This window comes from Bacillus rossius, chromosome 2 (assembly GCF_032445375.1).
Source record: "Bacillus rossius redtenbacheri isolate Brsri chromosome 2, Brsri_v3, whole genome shotgun sequence".
NCBI classification, from domain to species: domain Eukaryota; kingdom Metazoa; phylum Arthropoda; class Insecta; order Phasmatodea; family Bacillidae; genus Bacillus; species Bacillus rossius.
Genome location: NC_086331.1, coordinates 65,000,808 through 65,020,844, shown reverse-complemented (window position 1 = coordinate 65,020,844; position 20,037 = coordinate 65,000,808). Strand labels below are relative to the sequence as shown.

Sequence of the window (20,037 nt, the reverse complement as noted above, 5' to 3'; positions counted from 1 at the left end):
TGTACAGTAGTGGTTTCAGCTAGTTTATGCTAGGAGTCTGTATTGTTCTGATGTAGTCTCAAAGTTGACAGTACAAGTATCAGTGCTACGCCCATATAAAAAGTGACCATTTGATTTATATTTTTAGTGGAGTTTATGCATTCTAAATTGAGAATGTTGATATTTATTTTTAAAAATGTAATGTGTTCAACATGATAGTGACTGAAACCTTATGAAAAGGTGGGCAGTTTACGGTAAGAAATGGCCCTCAGTAAATCATTTTTGAAGTTACAGTGTTTTAATCCATTAAAAAAAGCAATCACAACATTAGGGAAAAAAGAAAATTAAGGAATGTTACTAGTTGGATGTGCAGTTTGTTTTCTGGATTGCCAAAGGGAGCAAAAATTTGTGATAGCTGTAGAATAGAAATTACAACATTACAAACTGCTGCTGCTTCTTCTTCTTCTACTCACCAGGATAACGAATCAAGTTCAGATTCTGATAAAGATCCCAGTTTTTCTGCATCCTCAGAGGTGATTGGTTCATTAAATATTTCACTACAAGGGCTAGGAGAATCTCCTATTAATAGGAAAAAATCCAAATCAAAAAGTTATGCAACCAGCAAAATTAAAACAACTGACTCCACAATCAAAAGGAAACTTTTTGAGTTTCCAGATAATTTCTCTGAGGATGATGGTGAATATTTAGAGGAATCAGTTTTGCAAAACCTCAAAGCCAATTTCTTTGAGTTCTACAAGTAGGAGCAAGAAGTTAATGATATTAACCTATTTACCACCAAATTGGGGAGTTAGAAAAATAATGCGAGAGTTTGATGCGCCTAACTACATGGTACGACAAACAAAAAAACTCTTGGCTGAAAAAGGAATGTTAGAAAGTCCTAACCGCAAACCAGGCAAACACCTCTCAGAAGATGTAGTTGAAGCTGTCCATTTATTTTATGAAAATGATGAAGTCGGTAGAGCGATGCCTGGTTTTAAAGACTGCATAACAGTCACTGAACCTAATAAAAATAAGTCAAAAATATCAAAAAGACTTATTTTGTACAATCTGAAAGAGAGGGATACACTTTATTCAAGTAGAAATTTCCAAATATTAAAATAGATATTTCAAAATTTGCGGAGCTTCATCCAAAGCAATGTATTTTAGCGGGTTCTAGTGGGACACATGCAGTGTGTTTATGTACAATCCATCAAAATGTCAAATTGATGATTGAAAATGCAAGATTATGTGATTTAACAGATGGAGAATTCAAAACCTTTGAACATTGCCTACCAAAAATGGTATGCAATCCACCAACAATACATTGCAATATTGGACATTGTACATATTGTCCTGGTACTGCAGCAATACGGACCGTCCTTGAGAAGTCATTTGAAGAGCACCTGATACGAAAGATCACATTTGGGCAGTGCATTTCAGTTGACCGTTGCAATTTAGAAACACTGCAGAAATCATCAGCAGATTTCATGGATTTACTCTGTGACAAGCTGTCACTCTTAGTCCGCCACGACTTTATTGCAAAACAACAGACCTCTTTCATGAATCACTTAAAGGAAAATTTAAAAGAATCTGAATTTGCCATCACACTCGACTTTTCAGAAAACTACAGTATGGTTGTACAAGATGAAGCCCAGACTTACCACTGGACTAAGGGACATGCCACAATTCACCCGTTTGTGATATATTATAAAGGAGAAAAAAGAATTGAACATTTGAACTACGTTGTAATTTCTGACTGCCTAGAGCACAATACAGTTGCTGTTTACACATTTCAAAGAAATTTGGTTGCTTTTTTTATTACAAAATTATAAACGTTCCTCATAAGTTCTGTTACTTTACAGATGGGTCTGCTAAGAAAAATTTCATCAATTTGTGTTCTCAGAAGCAAGACTTCAACATACCAGCTGAATGGCATTTTTCAGCCACAGCTCACGGTAAAGGGCCTTGCGATGGAGTTGGAGGTACGGTTAAGAGATTAGCAGCTAAAGCTTGCAACGACCCTACGAAAACCTTACTAACTTAATTTGGAGAAGAGTTATGGTAATTTTAAAATATGCCTGTCGTGCGATTTTGAGTGTTTTTTCGAAAATTTACAAAGCAATATTTTCAAAACGGATGGATATATCATTCTAAAATTTTATATTTTTGTTAGTCTGTATGGAGGTAACATCCGTGCAAATTTTCATCAAAACCTGAGATGGTGAGGTAAAATGTGTGTGTTGATTTGACATGGAATGACCCATATGACAAATATGACACCGTGTAACGGGAGATACATGGTTATGTACTTTATCGTCAGTCGGTTGGCTGACTTGCGCGGCCGGGCGTGACCTTCAACTCACGTCGCGTATCTTTCCAAACCATCTTTTACTGGCAGTGAAACTGATATTACTGTCCGGATAATTACATTTTAATTTTTCAAAAATTGAAGTGCTTACCGTGTCTTATTGCATAGTTGTCGTACAATTTATAATAATATCACGTTTAAAAAGTAGGTGGTGAGATTTTTATGCAGAAAAACCATTTGTTTTTAGGTTAAGTTATTCATAAAAACATAACCCATTAATGGAAAGTACATTTATTAAAAAAGTAGAGTATAAAAAGGCACGCCAAACAATTTAAATTAATAAGTCATGCAACAAAAACCTTTCTTCAACTTTAAATAGATAAACAAAATCTGTGACCCAAATGCGAGCCTAAACTAATGCATAACTATCATCGAAGTACACACCACGAAATAGTGCGGGTTATCAAATGTAGTAAACTCGGAACAAGACAGAGAGTGCGCATTGCATGTAATCGGCGAGATATCAATATTGATATTCAATTACGTGCGCGCGCTCTATACGGGAAGCAACATAGCCAAACAATAATGATGCCAACTAGCACTGGCTACATTTTTATAAACGGTACACTGCGGCGACGCAGACTAACAGATAAAGGTTATAATGTTTAAAAATGTCTTTAAAAAATGGTTGTCTGTAAAGTCGGTTTACGGACGATAGTTTAACGTGACGTCATAACAAAACATTGATGAAATGATTGATCCAGAAGAAAAGGAAATATCATATTCGGCCGGAGACTGAGCCGTAATAGGTTTTCGAAACCAAACCATTTAGGCATTAAAAATATTATATTCTTTGAGGAAGAATTTTTTTTTTTAAATTTTCTATCTTTTGTATGATAAAATCTACCTCTGCATACTTTTATGAATAAAATTGAATCATTTTTATTGAATTATCACTATTTTGTATGGATACAAAGGAGTGAAATGAAATGTACAATTTAATTAATAAATTTACTTTTATTTGCATTCATTATTCAAATATATTTATTACTTTTGAAATGTTACGTGCGCCGTATTTATTTTTACAAGTACAAAAAAAAATTTCGGACCTGCCGGGATTCGAACCGACAACCTTACAATTAGAAGATAGCGCCGCTGATCGCTCACCCACGAGGCCATATTCAATAATTAATAGTTTCAGATGTTATATATACATTTATAAAAATTTTGTTCACGGTAGGGGAATAATATTATTTCGTTTTTATAACTCGATTTTATAACAAATACGCATCCCAAATACACAAAACTTATTTATAATGTGTTACAATATTTTTTAAAACATTGTGCAAAAGATCCAGGTTGTAATTTGAATTATTATGTGTAACTGTAAAACACCATTGTTGGTTCAAAACATATTTGAATATTCAACATTACTTTTAAATAACTGTACCGATTGTGTTGAAAATAGGTGGACAATTGTTAAATTACATAATATTAATAATTCAAACGACGAAAATATGATTGAAAAGTCAAATCGATGGTCGTTCCAATCGAGTGGAAGAGAGATGCAACGCATGCGTAGGCCTTACAATGAGCATGAAGAGAGATGCCACGCATGTGTACAATGAGCAAATAGGACACATCCGTAGTGGAACATCCGTAGTGGGACACTTTTTCGTGCGTTCAGCCGGCGTTCATCGATTTATTAGACGTCACGTCAAAAAAATTGTGCGCACAGTTGACTTGCTTAAAACTAAAGTGCGACCAACATAAGCGTGGCCTTCATGTCAATCTGCGTGCCGTAATACTACTAGTTTTGTCTCAAACACTTGAATACGATGCATTATGAGTGATCAAACACGTAGAGTTACCGGCAGCTGAATGGGCAGACGTTGCTTTTGTTTGCGTGAATTCCTTGCCACTGGCTAGACTGAATTCGCGGCCCGGTCTGTGGCCAGGCGACAATGGTACGGCACAGCGACATACGCACGGACGTAAAAACATTTCCTTTACACTCCATAGCCGCAATTTAAATTGCCATAGCTGATGTTTGACAACAGACGATAGGATACTCTCTTCCCCCCTTGTTGGGCTAACTGTATCCCACGGCACATCTGTTGTTTACAGAAGTTAAAACAGACTTTGTGGCGTCATGCTCGACATTTTTTTTTTTGCATGCCGAGATTTTGTGCTGACAGAAATTTACAGACGTGCTATTCATGACTGGGGCAGTAAAATTCACATCACGCTAAATGAATCAGCGCAATCTGAAGATGTGCTAAGTGAGGGATAGGTGTATCTTCATATACAGAAATTAAACTTCTGAAGACGTACAGAAACACACACTGCCATTTCCGCCACGGAACTAGACGTCACATAAATAAGTTTCCCTTTAGGTTATTTAATGGAGAGAAAAAAGTACAGTTGGTTAGCTCGATTTAGTTCTGTTACATATTTTTCACATTTTCTTGTTTACGTGACAAAATACATCAAGATGAGCTGCCAAACTGCAACAGAAAAGAAACGCAAACAAAAATAACATTTCCACTACCGAAAAAAAGGCCTAAATAAATTGTAAGTTTGAAAAGCATAAGATATTCATAATTTCCATACAACCGCAATGTTGATTATTTTCAATACAAATTACGGAAAAACCATACAAGTTAGCAGGTACGCAATACTATAATAAATGCCTACGGCAATCCAACCGGCTTACAGGTGGACCAGAACATCAAGTAACCTTGTCTGGAAGTAAAGTCTCTTAAGTTGGTTTTAAATGTTCAGCAAGGAACTTGAATTATTGGGTTAAACAGTCTACCACCCCGAGTAGGCTTCGAAAATGAAGAAAACGGTTTAAATAATGATTATGAACAGCGGATGCGAATAGATCAGATTTACAAATGGTGAAGTCCTACAGGGGCGGTAGTTGCTTCCTACTCTGGGCAACAGTAGTGAGGTGATGAACCAGTATGTGAGAGAACTAACAACTACATAAAAACCCTTCCAGCTTTTAATACCAAGTTAAAATTAATTTTTATGCATTAATAACATTACTTATTTATTTCTCATTTATTTCAGTTCAAATCTCCATCACTCGAGTGAGGGTGCGTTCCTAAGGGGTTGAGCATAGCGCTGCTCCGTCCTTACATACAACCTGAAACACATATACCTGGAGAGTTTAAATAAAAGTAAAAATGAAGATTTATTAATTACTTAATTAGACATTAAGGGAATACTAATGCAGGTGCAGCTTTAAGATTTATAAACAACTATTTCTAAATCAAGTACAGTGAAATGTTAAAAGGTCATATAAAATCCCAGAATACAAAAATTGCGTTTCACGGGGAGTGGCGAATGAGTGTATAAGTATTGGTCAGTTTTTGTGAGAGTTGGTATCACTGAGTTAGGCTGTGCTTCTGTGCAAGAGAGATGTATGTGACTAGTTCTCACGAAATTGCGAAAAATGAATTTTTGAAATAAAAATTATATAATTTGCTTTCATTCACAACTTTTTTTTATAAAATACATAGTACACAAGTGCCTTACCTCAACTGACTGTGTGGTACCCAACTTTTCTCAATTTAATTGAAAATAGTATGGTCATGAAAAATATAAATTATGAGGGAATGATTATACAGGTGAGGAAATGAGTTTTTTATATTATTGATATATTAACATTAAATTTAAATAAAAATCATCAACATTTTCTTTAATCATGGATTTATTTTTTTCAAAAACATTTTTTTATCATTTTAATAAATATATTTCTTTAAATTTACAGAGATCTTCAAAATTGTATTGTTATTTTATAACAAGTTTAATTTTATATGTTATAAAGAGTTTTAGTTTAGTTGAATAATTTAATTGTTAAGGAAAAACTAACTTATTATTGAACATAAAATCATTTAAGATAAATAATAATTATAGTAAAATAATTATAACTTATTATCCATTTCTTTCACAGAATGCAAACCTCTTGATAGTAATTTTGGCACTCCAATATTCTGTAGTATCAACTCCCAAGAATACAGTTCTTCATCCTTTATTACCGGCCATTTCAATCCTTTTTTTCCTTTCATCATGCTTTCAAATTTTTTAACAGCACCGATACCTTGGCTTGAGGGGAAGACGGATAAAATTTATTGGTGTTTCTGTAACATCATTTGGAAATTTTTCACTTCTTTTTTCTTCCTTTAACTTTTTCTTCAAGTTTTAAATTTTAGCATACATAATTTCCCTACGGTTGCTAAATTGCCGTTTTCGACTAGCAGCTATTGTTGCCTTATTAATTTTAACCTTATCAGCTATTGAAGCTGGACTAGAAGATGTATTTTGCTCTACTAACTTTTTTGAATTTTTGCGTGCTGTGACTTTTTATTATAATAAGTTTTACTATTTAATTTCCACTGTTTCCTCTTCTGTCTTTTTTCTCATGAGCTCATATCAGTTATCTGTTTGATTTGTCACTTTTATTTTTTCTTTAAGTACTTTAATATGTTATAAAATGTCATTACCAAGTTTTTTGTCAATTAAATTATACGAAAGTGAATTTTTTTTGCTCGCCACATAAAATGAGTCGGTTGTGGAATTAACTTTTTGGAAGAGTTGAAACTGAAACCAAAGTTAAAATATGACTTTTAAAATACATTTTTCTTGTTGGTTTACACACACTCCAAATTTGCATAGAATGTTGTATCATAAACATTATTCCAATTATAAACTGAAATGTATAATATTTTAGGAGTAAATTTTTTATTGTAAATTTTCATTACTGCGAGCTTGAAGTTTAGTAATTTTTAACTGTATAGGAATGTACAATGTATTATATATCTTAGTATATTCTTATAATTTTTTATAATATTTTTTAATTTTTTTAAAAAGTTAAATTATAGTTGCCTCTTGGGTTATCAACTGTAATTCCATGTTTGTAGCCATATTATATTATTTCGATCTTATACATTTAAATGCATTTTCTTAGAGAAATATTTGGTAAAATAAATTTGGTGGATTAAAATAGCGAAAGTTTATTTTGATTTTATGAAATGCCCACTTCGACACAGCACATTGATAACTTGTCTGCTATTTCAATTGGATTTATTTAGATTAACAGTTCGTTTGTGTAGAAACATTTTGCATTTTTTTTTTTTTTGGTAATTGTTTGAAGTTCATTATTTTGAAACCAGCAGGGTGTTGAGATTGTCATTTGAGACTGTCTTTTGAAGAAGTATATATGACAAGTGTGGGTGCTATGACATTAAATTGTGATAAAAACAATCAATATTACAACAACAATGGCTACTAGCAGTTTCTAGTCGCTTATTAACAAAACTGATGTTTTTAAACAACTAACTACAACTAGAATATTCAAATGGAATCTAAATCTTAATTTTGAGGATTTGATTTGCTGAAATGCATTGAACCAGCCAACCTTTAAACACCCATTAATATGAAGTATCAGAAGGCAAGAGCCAAGATCATGGTGCACACAGTATCTTGTACATATACATTTAGCAAAAACTGCTAAAGAAGCAAAGGGAAAACTGAAAGAAGCTAATAAAAATAACTGTCTGTAAAGAAAGTTTGCACTATTGGGGAAGCTGCACCATAAGACATTAAATCAGTAAAAAACTAAGAAAGAGTATATGAAAGCCCTTATGACAATATAAATGAAGGTCACAGGACAACCAACAGATGTTAAGCTAATTAATGGCAGTACTCACGTTAAATGGTTTACCTGAAGATTACAAGCCCAAAAACTTGGAACATTCAGGAGCACAACTTACCGCAGAAAGAAGTTCCTGATAGAAAGAGCCAAGAACTACACAGAAGCTGTATCGAGGAAGGCAGCAATTTTTGACAGTAACAAAAGGAAGGAAAGCCACTGAATGTGAAGTAGAAGAAAACTTTAAATTTTAAGAAAACTGTGCATTGTTTCAACTGTAGGGGAGCAGTAAATTTTGCAAACGAATGCCCTAGTAAAGACATGGTGCAGCCAATCACATGACTAATGGAAATTATTGGTTGGTGAGCTAAAAATCCATCTAGTAACACTGTTGAAGTAAAATTAAAAACTTGTTCAGTAAAGGTAAAAAAGGGTGATGGAGGTGAATATTCCAAAACTAAAAGAGGTGTAAGTTATATCCCAAAATTATCAACAAACTTCATAGCTTGCAAGCACTATTATAGTATTTACATACTAGATGTTCATCCCAAAGCAGTAAAGTTAGTCCAGGTACAATACAGAGAAAATGCAGCAGCACTGAATACTACACAGGCACTATGGCATAAAAGAATGGGTCATCTGAGCAGACACAATGTGTTGTTGCTTTTAGATAGTATAGCCGAATGCATTGACTGTGCAAGTGATGATTGTAAATTTTTTTTTCAAAGGTGTATGGTTTCGTCAGCCTGAGCAGACTTGAAATCATTTGTGTGGCACGCGTCAGACATGTAATGAAAAAATGCAAAAGTGTGCATGCAACAGGAATAAATAATTGTTTATACATAATTACGAAGAAGTTTGCACTAACACTCAAATATGGTCTATGCAGGAAACTGAATATTGTCTTCAATGCATAGACTACACTAGCTGATTGCGCTGTGATTGTTTGTAAGGAAAAGTTGCAGTGCGATTTGAATAAGCATTAGTATTTGGTAAAATTTTGTGGTTATTTATAAAAAATTCAAGAAAATGACTTGCCAGGATTAAATATAATGGGGCTGTTATACATTTTACTTTTGTATTTGAGGTTAGTTTTTAACATTTTCCTGGGAAAAAATTGTTTTTGCACATTTCCAAAAGTATTTTGTAGCCTCTATTTACGAAAAAAATACCCATCTCTAAAACAATAAGTTATACTAGTGATTAGTTCTGTGTTGCATGAAACACTGGAGATAAAGAAACAACATTTTTTTAAGATGTAGGTCCTACTAGTAGCAATACTGGTAGTAGCAACTCATAAATACCAATTATAAAACTGTGTCATGTCATCAAATATACAAAGTTAGTATCCACAGCATAATTATGTATTTGGTATCTAGTATATATCAAAAAGCAAGTTAAACTAGTCAGCACAAACTTGAGTTTTTTGAATGCAAAAAGCACTTTTTTTAACAGCATTTATACTAACAAAAAACCATAATTACTGTAGAGTATTGTCATGAATGTAGGTTGGCACCACTACAGATGATAGCAGTAAAAAGCTGGTGCAGTATGGGAGTAGTCAACAAAGTGGTAGTGACTTTCATAGTTTATAAGCATAAACAAACAAGTGTCCATGTAAACAGTATAATGTTTAAAACCAGCAAAACCAAACCAATGACATGGTGCCGGAACCCGGGACACACTGACGTTATAAAAACAGAATCAAGTTTGAGCCTAAGCATCCCAAATAGTTAATAATAATGGAACAGTGTGTGGCTTCCACAATTTTAATGGTATTCAAAAGCAGAGGAAGAAAATTCCTGAGATACAAGTTCTTCATGATGATTATTGAACAGGATGCTGCAAATATTTTCAACACATTTCCAATCAACAGTAACAAAGAAAATGAAATTCAGGTAATAAACAAAATTTGATGCATTCTTCATACCTACTGCCAACATAACCTATGAAAGATACATCTTTAATAGAATCATTCAAGAGGAAAGCCAAACTTTTGATTATTTCCTCACAACAATCATTCACCAAGGGAAAAAAAAAAGTGATTTCCATGATTTATCTGACAGTTTGCTCTGTGATCAAATTGTTGTGGGTATTGCCAGTGATGTGTGACTCCTGGCAGAAGAGAAACTAACATTTGATCAAGCAGTGAAAATCTGCAGAGCAACAAAACTCACAAAACAACAGCCGAGTAACATGACGGCACATCATTCTGCAAATATTGACGCAGTTGGCTTAGAACAAACGAGAAAAGGATTACAATCTGTAAAGAAACAACCATTACAAGCCGAATATCAATGCTCCAGATACTGATTTATCCATCCACAAAGATCATGTCGTGCATTCGAAAAATATTGCAGGAAGTGTGGAAAACAAGGATATTTTGCACAGAAGTATAGGGTAAGGCAAGTGAACACAATGACTAGTACATTCTCTCCAGATTGCAGGGGAGTCTGAAAAGATATTTATGGTTTCCAGACTTCTAAAGATAAAAATGAACTCAATTAGATGGAAAATTTTAACATTACACTGACGTCGACCAGGGCTATGTACTCTCTCAGCCCGATGTTCCTCACGCCACTGCCGACCCCCTCTCCTCCCACCGACACCCTCTGTTTCAAGCCTCCCGCCAACACATGCGTGTGTGCGTTGTGTGTGTGTTCAGTCGCCTGCGCGAACCCTTTCGGCGCCCACCCTAACTGGAGCAGTGGAGACTGCATGTTTTTTAAATAATGTAATTCTTAAATATCTGTAATATGTTTTCCTTAAATCTTTATTAACTTGTAATTTTTAAAAGGTTTTAATAGTTATGTTTAACTGTCTTTAATATTAATGTACTAACGGTAAGTTCAGCACTTCCTGCGGCCATGACATCCGGGGCTCGGGGCAGTCTCTTCCGTTCGCCGTGCGGGGTAGGACGCATCTCAGCACCTCGTCGACTACAACTCTTGCTCGTAACCGATCCGTGAAGATCCGCCGTCGTAACAATTTTTTTAAACCTTTTTCTAATCAACCTTCAAGGCCTACCCCAGCGGCAGACTGTGTAAATTAATTAATTAAAGCTCCCCGGAGCGTTTTGGATTAATCGGCGGACTTATACTTTTGGAGCCAGGCCACGCGGTGTCCTGGTCAGCATGAAAGCTGGACTATGTGCTGTTTTCTGTGTGCGTCGTCAGTGTACGTTTCAGCGCCAATAAAGCTCAATATTCACCCGACTCGTTGCACTTAATTCTCGACCACGAGTTTCCCAGCATAGAGGCGAGGTGTGTGGGGCGCCTCAAGACCCCACAAGCAGTAACATAGCGTGCCCGCCGCTGAGAGCGGCCGTTGAGTGCTAGGGGGGGGGGGAGTCGAGCCTAGCTCCACATGGGTCACGTCACGGCCCTGGGACAGAGTCGGTAGCCGGGTCCACGTGCCCAAGGTATAAACGTATGCCGATTCGAAACCCCCCCTCACAACAACACACAAATTATAGTTAGTTTTAAATTTGATGCTGGTGAACACACAACCATCTCAATTGTAAGCAAATGTAAACTAAGTCTCTTCACCCAAAAAAAAATTATCTAGTATCATTCATTGATACCGGTTATGAATAGTAACCAACAGACAAAAGTTGCCATGGTGCATTTTTAGACAGTTTAAAATGAGTATCAGTGTATACTAGGAAGGAGGACTTGTGCAAATCTTGAGTTCATCAAGAAACTCTAAACAAATGACTCACACAATCCATTGTTTGATGGCACTGGTGTTTATAGGATTTTGAGTATGATACACACATTGTTGTTCCCATTGGTGCCACAACTGGTAAGGGGGGGGGGGGGGGGGGATTTTTCCTTATATTACATAGACATCAACTGAGAACATGGTTTTCCGAAAATCAGCTCCTAAGGAGGGTTGCGGGAGCATTAGAACTCAAAATTTCACATTTATCAACAATACGTTCTTCAAAAATTAATGTTGATGCTTTCTTTGTCTCTATGGCAATGACTATTGTATTGTTGTATTTGTAGATCTTTATTTGACTATAAGAAGCCTCTTCACAATGTGTTTAGTCTGGGCAACGCCGGAAACTTCAGCTTCTTATTTATATTAATGATATTACATTACATGCTACTTTTGTAACTTAAGACTCAAATTAATTTTTATTTTTCCAAATTAAATGACTGTATGACTTACCTATATAATTGAACAGAATAACAATGATCCTGAACATTTTTTGTTAGCAGAATATGTTGAAAGTAACTCTCCACGTATGTGCCATACTTTGACAAAAGAATCTAAGAATAAGTATGGGCTTCAAAGATTGAGAAAAAAATTTGATGGCTGTCCCCCCTAAAAATTAAGTGCTTGCGGCACCCATGGATCAACCTAACCTTAAAGTATACCCACCCACGAAAGTCCCTTATCCTACAAGAGATAAAATTAAGGAAGAATTAGATAATATGGTAGTCCATGGTATAATCAAACCTATCACAGACCCTACTCCAGCTGTTTCAATGATGGTGGTGGTACGTCAAAACAGCAAGTTTCATATATATAAATATATATATATATCTGACATCAATAAAAAATTGAAGAGGCGACACTTTCCTCTTGACACAATCAAAGAAATTGCAAAATATTTAGACGGATTAAAATACTTTACTTTGTTGGACTGCAGAAAGTGTTTTTGGCAAATAAAGGTATCAAGCAGGACATCAAAAAATGTTACTTTTGTGACACCTTGGAAATATTTGCATGTAAACAAATGCCATTTGGAGTGGCCTCAGCTCCAGAAGTGTTAGAAGTGTTTCAGAAAATCATGAGTCACATCCTGTCAGACATTTGAATCCATGATTCTACCCAAAATTAGTTAGAAGCCCATAGAGAGAAGGTTATTGACAAACTGAAGCGAGCTGGATTGAAACTAAATCCCAGCAAATACCTATTTAACAAGATAAAGTTCCTTGGACATATCCTACAAGTGCAGGATGCCATCAGACCTGGAAAAGGCAGAAACCATTTAACAAATCAAGAAAACTAACAGAGATTTCTTGGCATAGAAACATATCCATCTAAATTCATCCCAAATGTTTCTGAACTGTCCGCCCCACTTCAACAGAATCTGAAAAACATGTAACTTGGCATCGGGAGAACTAACAAGATGCTACATTTGAGAAAATAGAGCAATTTCTCAGGTTCCCACCAGTGTTACGGTATTACGATCATACAAAACTCTGTGGATGCAAGCAGCCATATTAACAGCTTGCAAGAAATTTTATATTCAATTTCAATATTCAAAAAATCACTCTTGGATGCAACTGCAAAGCTTCAATGAATTATATTTGATGTAGTGCCATATAATCATACCTTGACATATAAAAAAAGGTCCACAATTGGAAACTGCAGATACCCTCAGTTGAGTATGTGACCTTGGTAGGAAGCGAAATACCAACAACCTTTGAAGTTCATGTTGTGATTCCAATGACAAAAGAGCAAACTTCATATCTGAAAAAAAAGCAATAGACTCAAGTGAAGAACTGTCAGACTTGCAAAACACCATTCTGCATGGATGGTTAGAGAAATGTAGCCTGCTTGCAAAAATCCTAGACTTCACAAGAAGACTTAGCAGTTTATAATGATATATTCAAAGGGACACAGACACTTATACCAAAGACCATGAATTGTGCTCATACAGGAATCCAAGGCAAGAGATCATGTTTTCTGATCAGGAATGACTCAAGACATTACTGAATATGTGCAGAAATGTGTTACTTGCCATTAACTACCAAGTGAATATCTGCAAGAATGTCTTATTGAGGTAGATAACCCCTCTCACCCATGGATGTATGTAGCTCCTGACCTATTCCAGTTCAAAGGATCTAATTACCTGGTCATAGCAGACAGTTACTCTGGGTTTTTTTATTTTATACATTTGGCATCTACTACAAGCGAGTCTATAATCAGAGAATTGAAATCCTGGTTTTCCATGCATGGCATTTCAGATAACTGAGAACAGATGGAGGCCTTCAATACACTTCTCAGGAATTTGAAACCTTCAGGATTGAATAGAAATTTAAACTGCACATCCAGCCCCCATTTTTCCTGCTCAAATGAATTGTCTGAATGTTATGTTCAAGAAGCAAAAAATCTTATATTTCAAATGCCACGAGGGAAAGACAGAAGTTATGTTACCTCTCCTGGATCATAGAAAAACACCCAGAGGTATGATTGATTCCCTAACTTTAAGTGCCTAATAGGAGGGCGGACAAGAACATTACTACCATCAAGTGACAAGCTTTTGGTACCAGTATTACTGAAAGGCGTAATCCGAAACCTGAAAAATCTGCGACAACTGAATCACGACTTATTTAACAAAAATAAAACCATTCCAAATTAATTAAAAGGTGACAACAGTGTCATGTATAGTGAAGCACACAACCGGTACCAGCAAAAGCGGCGGAACACATACCGAATTATCAATCATGTGTAAATGACACACCCTGTGGGAGGTACAGGAGAAATTCTTGGTTTCTAAAACCCAAAGGTGTTGTTTTGCCTCCAATGAGAAACCATCTAAAAATCAAATAGCAGAGATTTCAGCAGGTGACATTCCCAACATGTTGTTCCAAGTAGCAGCCAGCACAGACTTGAGGGCCAACACCTGATTTTCTTTGATTCAGACAAGAAACTTGTAAAGAATCATCATTCAAGATGACACCAAGTGAAAGAAACATAGTGCCTCCTCAAAAGACTAGACCTGTAACATAACTAATTCCTCCCTAATTTTACTTTTTTGAGCTTTATAGTGATATAAGTTGTGTTTGAATAAGGTTGCTGTATAGAGAAAAATAATAATGTCTCCTTTAGTTGTAACAATAGTAAGAAGTGAAAAGCTGGTGCAGTATGGGAGTAGTAAAGATAGTGACAGGAAAGTAGCAGTGACTTTCTTAGTATTTTAATGATAAAGTCCTCCCTAATGGGAAGGACATGTATTTTCTTATGTTAGAAAAATCTTGAGAAATAAAATGGAATTAATGAAAATAATGTGAGAAGAAACATTATGTTTTACTTCATTCTCGCATCAAATATGTAATGCTGTACGTCACATGACTGTGTATATTCATTCTTTTTAAGCAATAAACTACTAGGGATTAACATAGTTTCAATAATTTTATTTTATTTATTACATGTATGTTTATATAATGGTGTAGGTATGTAATAAAGCACTTAGCGGACATGTCATGTTTATGATTTTGGTAGATTGTAACATGTCACAATCATGCCCAGCTAAGAAAATGATTGTTCCTTGCACAAACATAAACAATTAAAAAGACATTATTACGATGACTGTTGCAAGTAGTGGGGTGTAAAGTTAATGATTATTAATTGATTTTGAAACTGTTCACGATAATTACTGAATAAAAACGTCTGAAATGTATTTCCACTTTTATTCTTATTGATGACAAACTTGATACAGGTTCATTACAGTATAACTCCGGCAGAAAACACTCACTTTCGCCTATCGTTACTCACTCTGTGCCTTCACGAAATTAAGTCCTTAGCGACTCCGTCATCTAACTAGGCAGGTACATAGGAAATAAATTCTGATGGGCCAGCGGACCATCCAGGCCTACACCGCACATCTGGGGCCTATGAATTCTAGTTTAAAGTCCAATATATAAAAAAAGAAGGTTCATATTAAACTACGGCACGGTCCAGGCACCCAGACGTGAAATTGTCCATTCTTAACAGCTCATTACTATTAACTTTGTGAACTGTCACTCCCGCACGACCTCATGGCACAGTACTTGAACGACGACTGACGAAACTCAGCACCTCACAAAACACTTCGAAAATTTCAGTTAGGTAGAGACTTCCCCGAAATACTGCCTTATGATTGGCAAAAAAAATTTATTCTTACAATTACTATTTAGTGATTCCCCTCTTTGAGGGCTTCTCCTCGCTCTGTTGCAAGTCTCTGTCTTTCTCTTACACATTCCGTCTTTTTTTTAATTTAACACAGAATTCGGGATTCCCGTCAGATATTCTCACGGCCTGGGATAACGTTTGTCTATCTCTTATACAGGATGCAATAAATTATATTTCAGGGCCTCTGTGTGACTGCAGGTCTTTCTTTCTCTCTACACACAATACTCACTGTTTTGAAACCATTATAAAACACATACATAAAATTATTATTATTATTATTACTATTATAAACAAACACTGAATTTCAATAAAATACTGAAATTCACATACAAATAATAATACCCCGGTCAGCAAAATGAAAGCCAATAAAATTATAGTAAATAGGCTTTTCCAAATAAAATAGAATATTATCAATAACAAAATATAAGTAGGAAAAACTAGGTCACTACAACTTTGAAGGATATATAATCAGCTGATGATTCCTTTTGAACAACAAAATATAATATTTAATCTTTTAAGAAATTCTTGTAAAAACTGAGGAGGCAGGGTCTTGCAATATTACAAGCTAAATGGGGATAACAGTTGTCGAGTAGTCAGACAACTCACCGCCCACCAAAGTGATCGGAATTTGGCGTACCCCCCCCCCCCCCCCCGCCCCCTTTTCAGCATTCCATCAATGCTTAATTCTCATCACATTAGCTCTCATCCATATCTAATGACCTCGCTGTCACAAGATATTAAACCCTAATTCAATCTTCATAAGCTAAATTATAAAATATTATCACATAACTTTCCAATGAAAGAAAAAGTAATTTAAGAAATATAGCACTATACTTTTTAGTTCAAAATTCTTTACACATCGTTTTTAAAAGTAAGGAAAGGTACAGCTTTATATTTTGTTTTGCCAGATTTCTTTTTTTGCTGAAAAAAATCTATAGTTGAAATAAGCAGCAATATTTTCTAATTTAATTATATTCATATAGTTAGTGTGTTCCATTTTTTTCTTCATAGAATACTGCATATAAGAAATTATAAAAATGGTTATATTTATTTGGTAACACTGCTAACTTAATAATCATTCTCTGCTTTTCAGTTCCCTCTTAAATCTTGCATAATGGTTTGTTACCATTAAATATTTATATACTGTAGCTCTTCACATTTTCTACATTCTTCATGATGCCCTTGTGAAAGCTATAAGAGAGAACAGAGTATCAGGAATAAGTGAGATGAGAAAGGCAGAGTGCTGTGGCTGGACAACTCCCCATGTAACTCAGACATGGGGAAAGATGGGGTGGGACAAACGTAGGAAGGCTGAGGCTAAAAGCTGGCAGTAGTGCCAGCAGTTCTTTTACCCATATCATTATGTACCCGTATGTATTTGTGAATTTTATTATCACTTCACAGAAAAACAGTGCTGTAAGAATATTACCTTCCTTACTCCTCCACATACCCATGACCCATCTCACTGTTCTGTGCTGCACTTTCTCCAGCTACCTTATCTCAGTTACTAAAGTAGGACCCAAACCACCCACATACTTTATCCGAAATTACCTACAAAGCTCTAAAATTTAACACAAATCCTATAATATGTACAAGTTATAGCCATTGTATCTTCAATACAAGTTTTAAAGGCCACAATTTGCTATAGTCTATTTGCAATGAAAACATTTTTTTCAAAAATCTAGGTGATCAACAGTAAGTTAAAGGTAGATAAGATGATTTCAGCCTCGAAGTCACTGTAAAATGTGTGGTTTTGAAAGTTAAAAAAGGTAGTATCAGAAATTTCAAAAATTGCCTATTTAATATTGTCTGTTTTTGTAGTTTTCACCTCACAATTTCCCTCAAATTCATCACCCTCCCCACTATTGTGTATAATGAACCCAAAATGAATTTTAAAATGCAGTTTTTCCCGATAATCATCACTAAGAGACTTTCAACATTTACCAAAAGAGCTCCACAATTACCATAAAGGTCAATAAGTAATTTATTTTTAAGTTTTATGAACCCTCTTCTTCAGGCATTCTGCAAGTATAAAACATGATTTAGTGTTTCACTCACCCCATATTTTTCACCCAGTTGAAGATACGAGTAAACATATTCAATATTTTCATCGCATTGGGGACAAAATGAATATTTCAGTACGACTTCGGGATAAATTATAGTTTCATCTATTATTTTGTTTTGTTCTTTATAACTCAAAGTATTCCACAAATCTTCATAAGCATCTTTGGTTGCTGCTATGTCAACGCTAATTTTTTCTGCGATAGGATTTAATGAACCGAAATAATTTTTTGCAATATTCTGCAAAGAATTTTCATTCATAGTCTTTCGTACTGTGATTATTTACACTTTACACTCTTCAAGGACAGGCTGTTTGTAATAATCACACACCAGTTACACGCTTCGTTGTGAAATACCTACATAGTTTGTTTTACTCGCCGTCTCTATTGCTTCCAAGGCAGGGTCTCCAGATTGAGTTTTCAAAATTTCCCCAAAACAGACAAAATATTTCCCCAATATGATACAGATTTCCCCAAAAATCTTTAACCTACCTTATCTACCTATTCCTTTAAAATATTATTTATTATCAGTGTTGGCCGCTTAAAAGTGTGGTATTATATGTTCATAGAGCTGTAGCAAACCGTATGTATTCGTTACTGAGTAACGGGTGCGGCATCTAGTAACGAGTAACGAAACGTTACACACTTTTTTTTTTTTTTTTTTTTGGTTGAGTGGCCTACGGTGTGAACCAGCAGCCATGATTCAAAGCAGCTGAACCTAGACGTTAGTGGGTGACCTACAGTAAGGAAAAACATGGGTAGGGAGGCTAGTCTTCTTGGTAGAGGCCTATCTACCACAGGAGCGGAAGGCCATGGATGAAGGAGTAAGAGGATGGGGACGGAAACCGGCCACCTCGGATTATTACTACTTCAGGGTTATACATGAATATGATTGCGTAGAATGAAATCAATTAAGATCTGACATACCTCATGTGGATGGTGGTATAACATCGAAGGATACGATAAGGGGAAAGGCAATCCCAGCTTTCGCAAGTCCTGGTACATTTTTTGTCTGTCCACAAAATTGGGACACTCCAGAAGTATATGTCGCATATCCGCATAAGGGTTTCCGCAGGAACAACCCGCCGAATCAATAATACCCAGCTTGTAAAGATGTGCCGGTGAACTATTGTGATCGGAACGAAGACGGAAAGATATGATAGCACGATGGCGATGTGAAGACAGGGGGTAGTGGGATATAACCTTAAATGTAGTACCATGTAACTCGTGATATAAGGTAGAGCGGGCCGCAGATAATTGTGTCAATTGGGAAATCATGAGAGAATGATAATGGGCCTTGATAAGTGGTTGTAAGAGCTGCGGAGATCGTGGGTACATAGGGACACCTTGTGTAATTGCCATTTTCGCTAGATTATCGACTATTTCATTGCTGTGTACGCCAGTATGACTAGGAATCCATAGAAATACAGGTTCGTTTGTGTATTGACGAATGGCTAAGCATAATTTTTTAATTTCAAGGATAAGAAGCTCCGCAGGAGTCCGGAAGGATTGTAGCGAGGTTAAAACGCTAGCAGAGTCTGAGAGTATAAGAGGAGCTTTTATCTGACAGTTGAGTATATATGTCAATGCTTGATAAATCGCGAATGCTTCCGCCAGATAAATGGTGATGTAAGTAGGTAATTGGTAGAGGCCCGTTTTGTGATTAGTCTTATCAAACCAAGCTGCTCCCGTTCCAGTAGAAGTTTTGGAACCATCGGTATAGAGATGGGTACTGTCCGGGTATTGTGCGAGCATTTCCAGAACCATCTGACGGAGAGCAATAGGCGAGACATCTTTGCCTCCGAAAATTTTGACAGTGGGAGTATAATGGTGACATGCATAATCATAGGAAAAGTTTGATTGTATCTGGGCGGGCAGCATGGATACCGAACTTCGTTTTATAGACAGGGGAATTTCATATACTCTATCCATCAAACTTTTTAAGCTGGTTAACTTCGTCGGATGTAGATGAGTCCAATGTTTACAGTTAGTTAGTGGTCGGTATAACGTTAAAGGCAATATACCTAACTCAACTTGCAGATATATAATTGGTGTAGATTTGAAAGCTCCTAGAATAATCCTCATGGCTTCGTTCTGTACTTTTTCCAACCGATAAG

At 35.6% G+C, this 20,037-nt stretch overlaps 1 protein-coding gene across 1 annotated transcript in view; it reads right to left on the bottom strand.

Annotated features, from left to right (window-relative positions):
- LOC134529336 (uncharacterized protein C1orf198 homolog) overlaps window positions 1-18,490 on the bottom strand; it is a 29,040-nt gene extending 10,550 nt beyond the window's left edge. Inside the window, exon 1 of the mRNA XM_063363293.1 lies at window positions 17,919-18,490. Coding sequence (XP_063219363.1) covers window positions 17,919-18,182 — 264 coding nt within the window. The 5' untranslated portion in view covers window positions 18,183-18,490. The remainder of the gene's footprint in view (window positions 1-17,918) is intronic.
- Window positions 18,491-20,037: the final 1,547 nt, after the last annotated feature.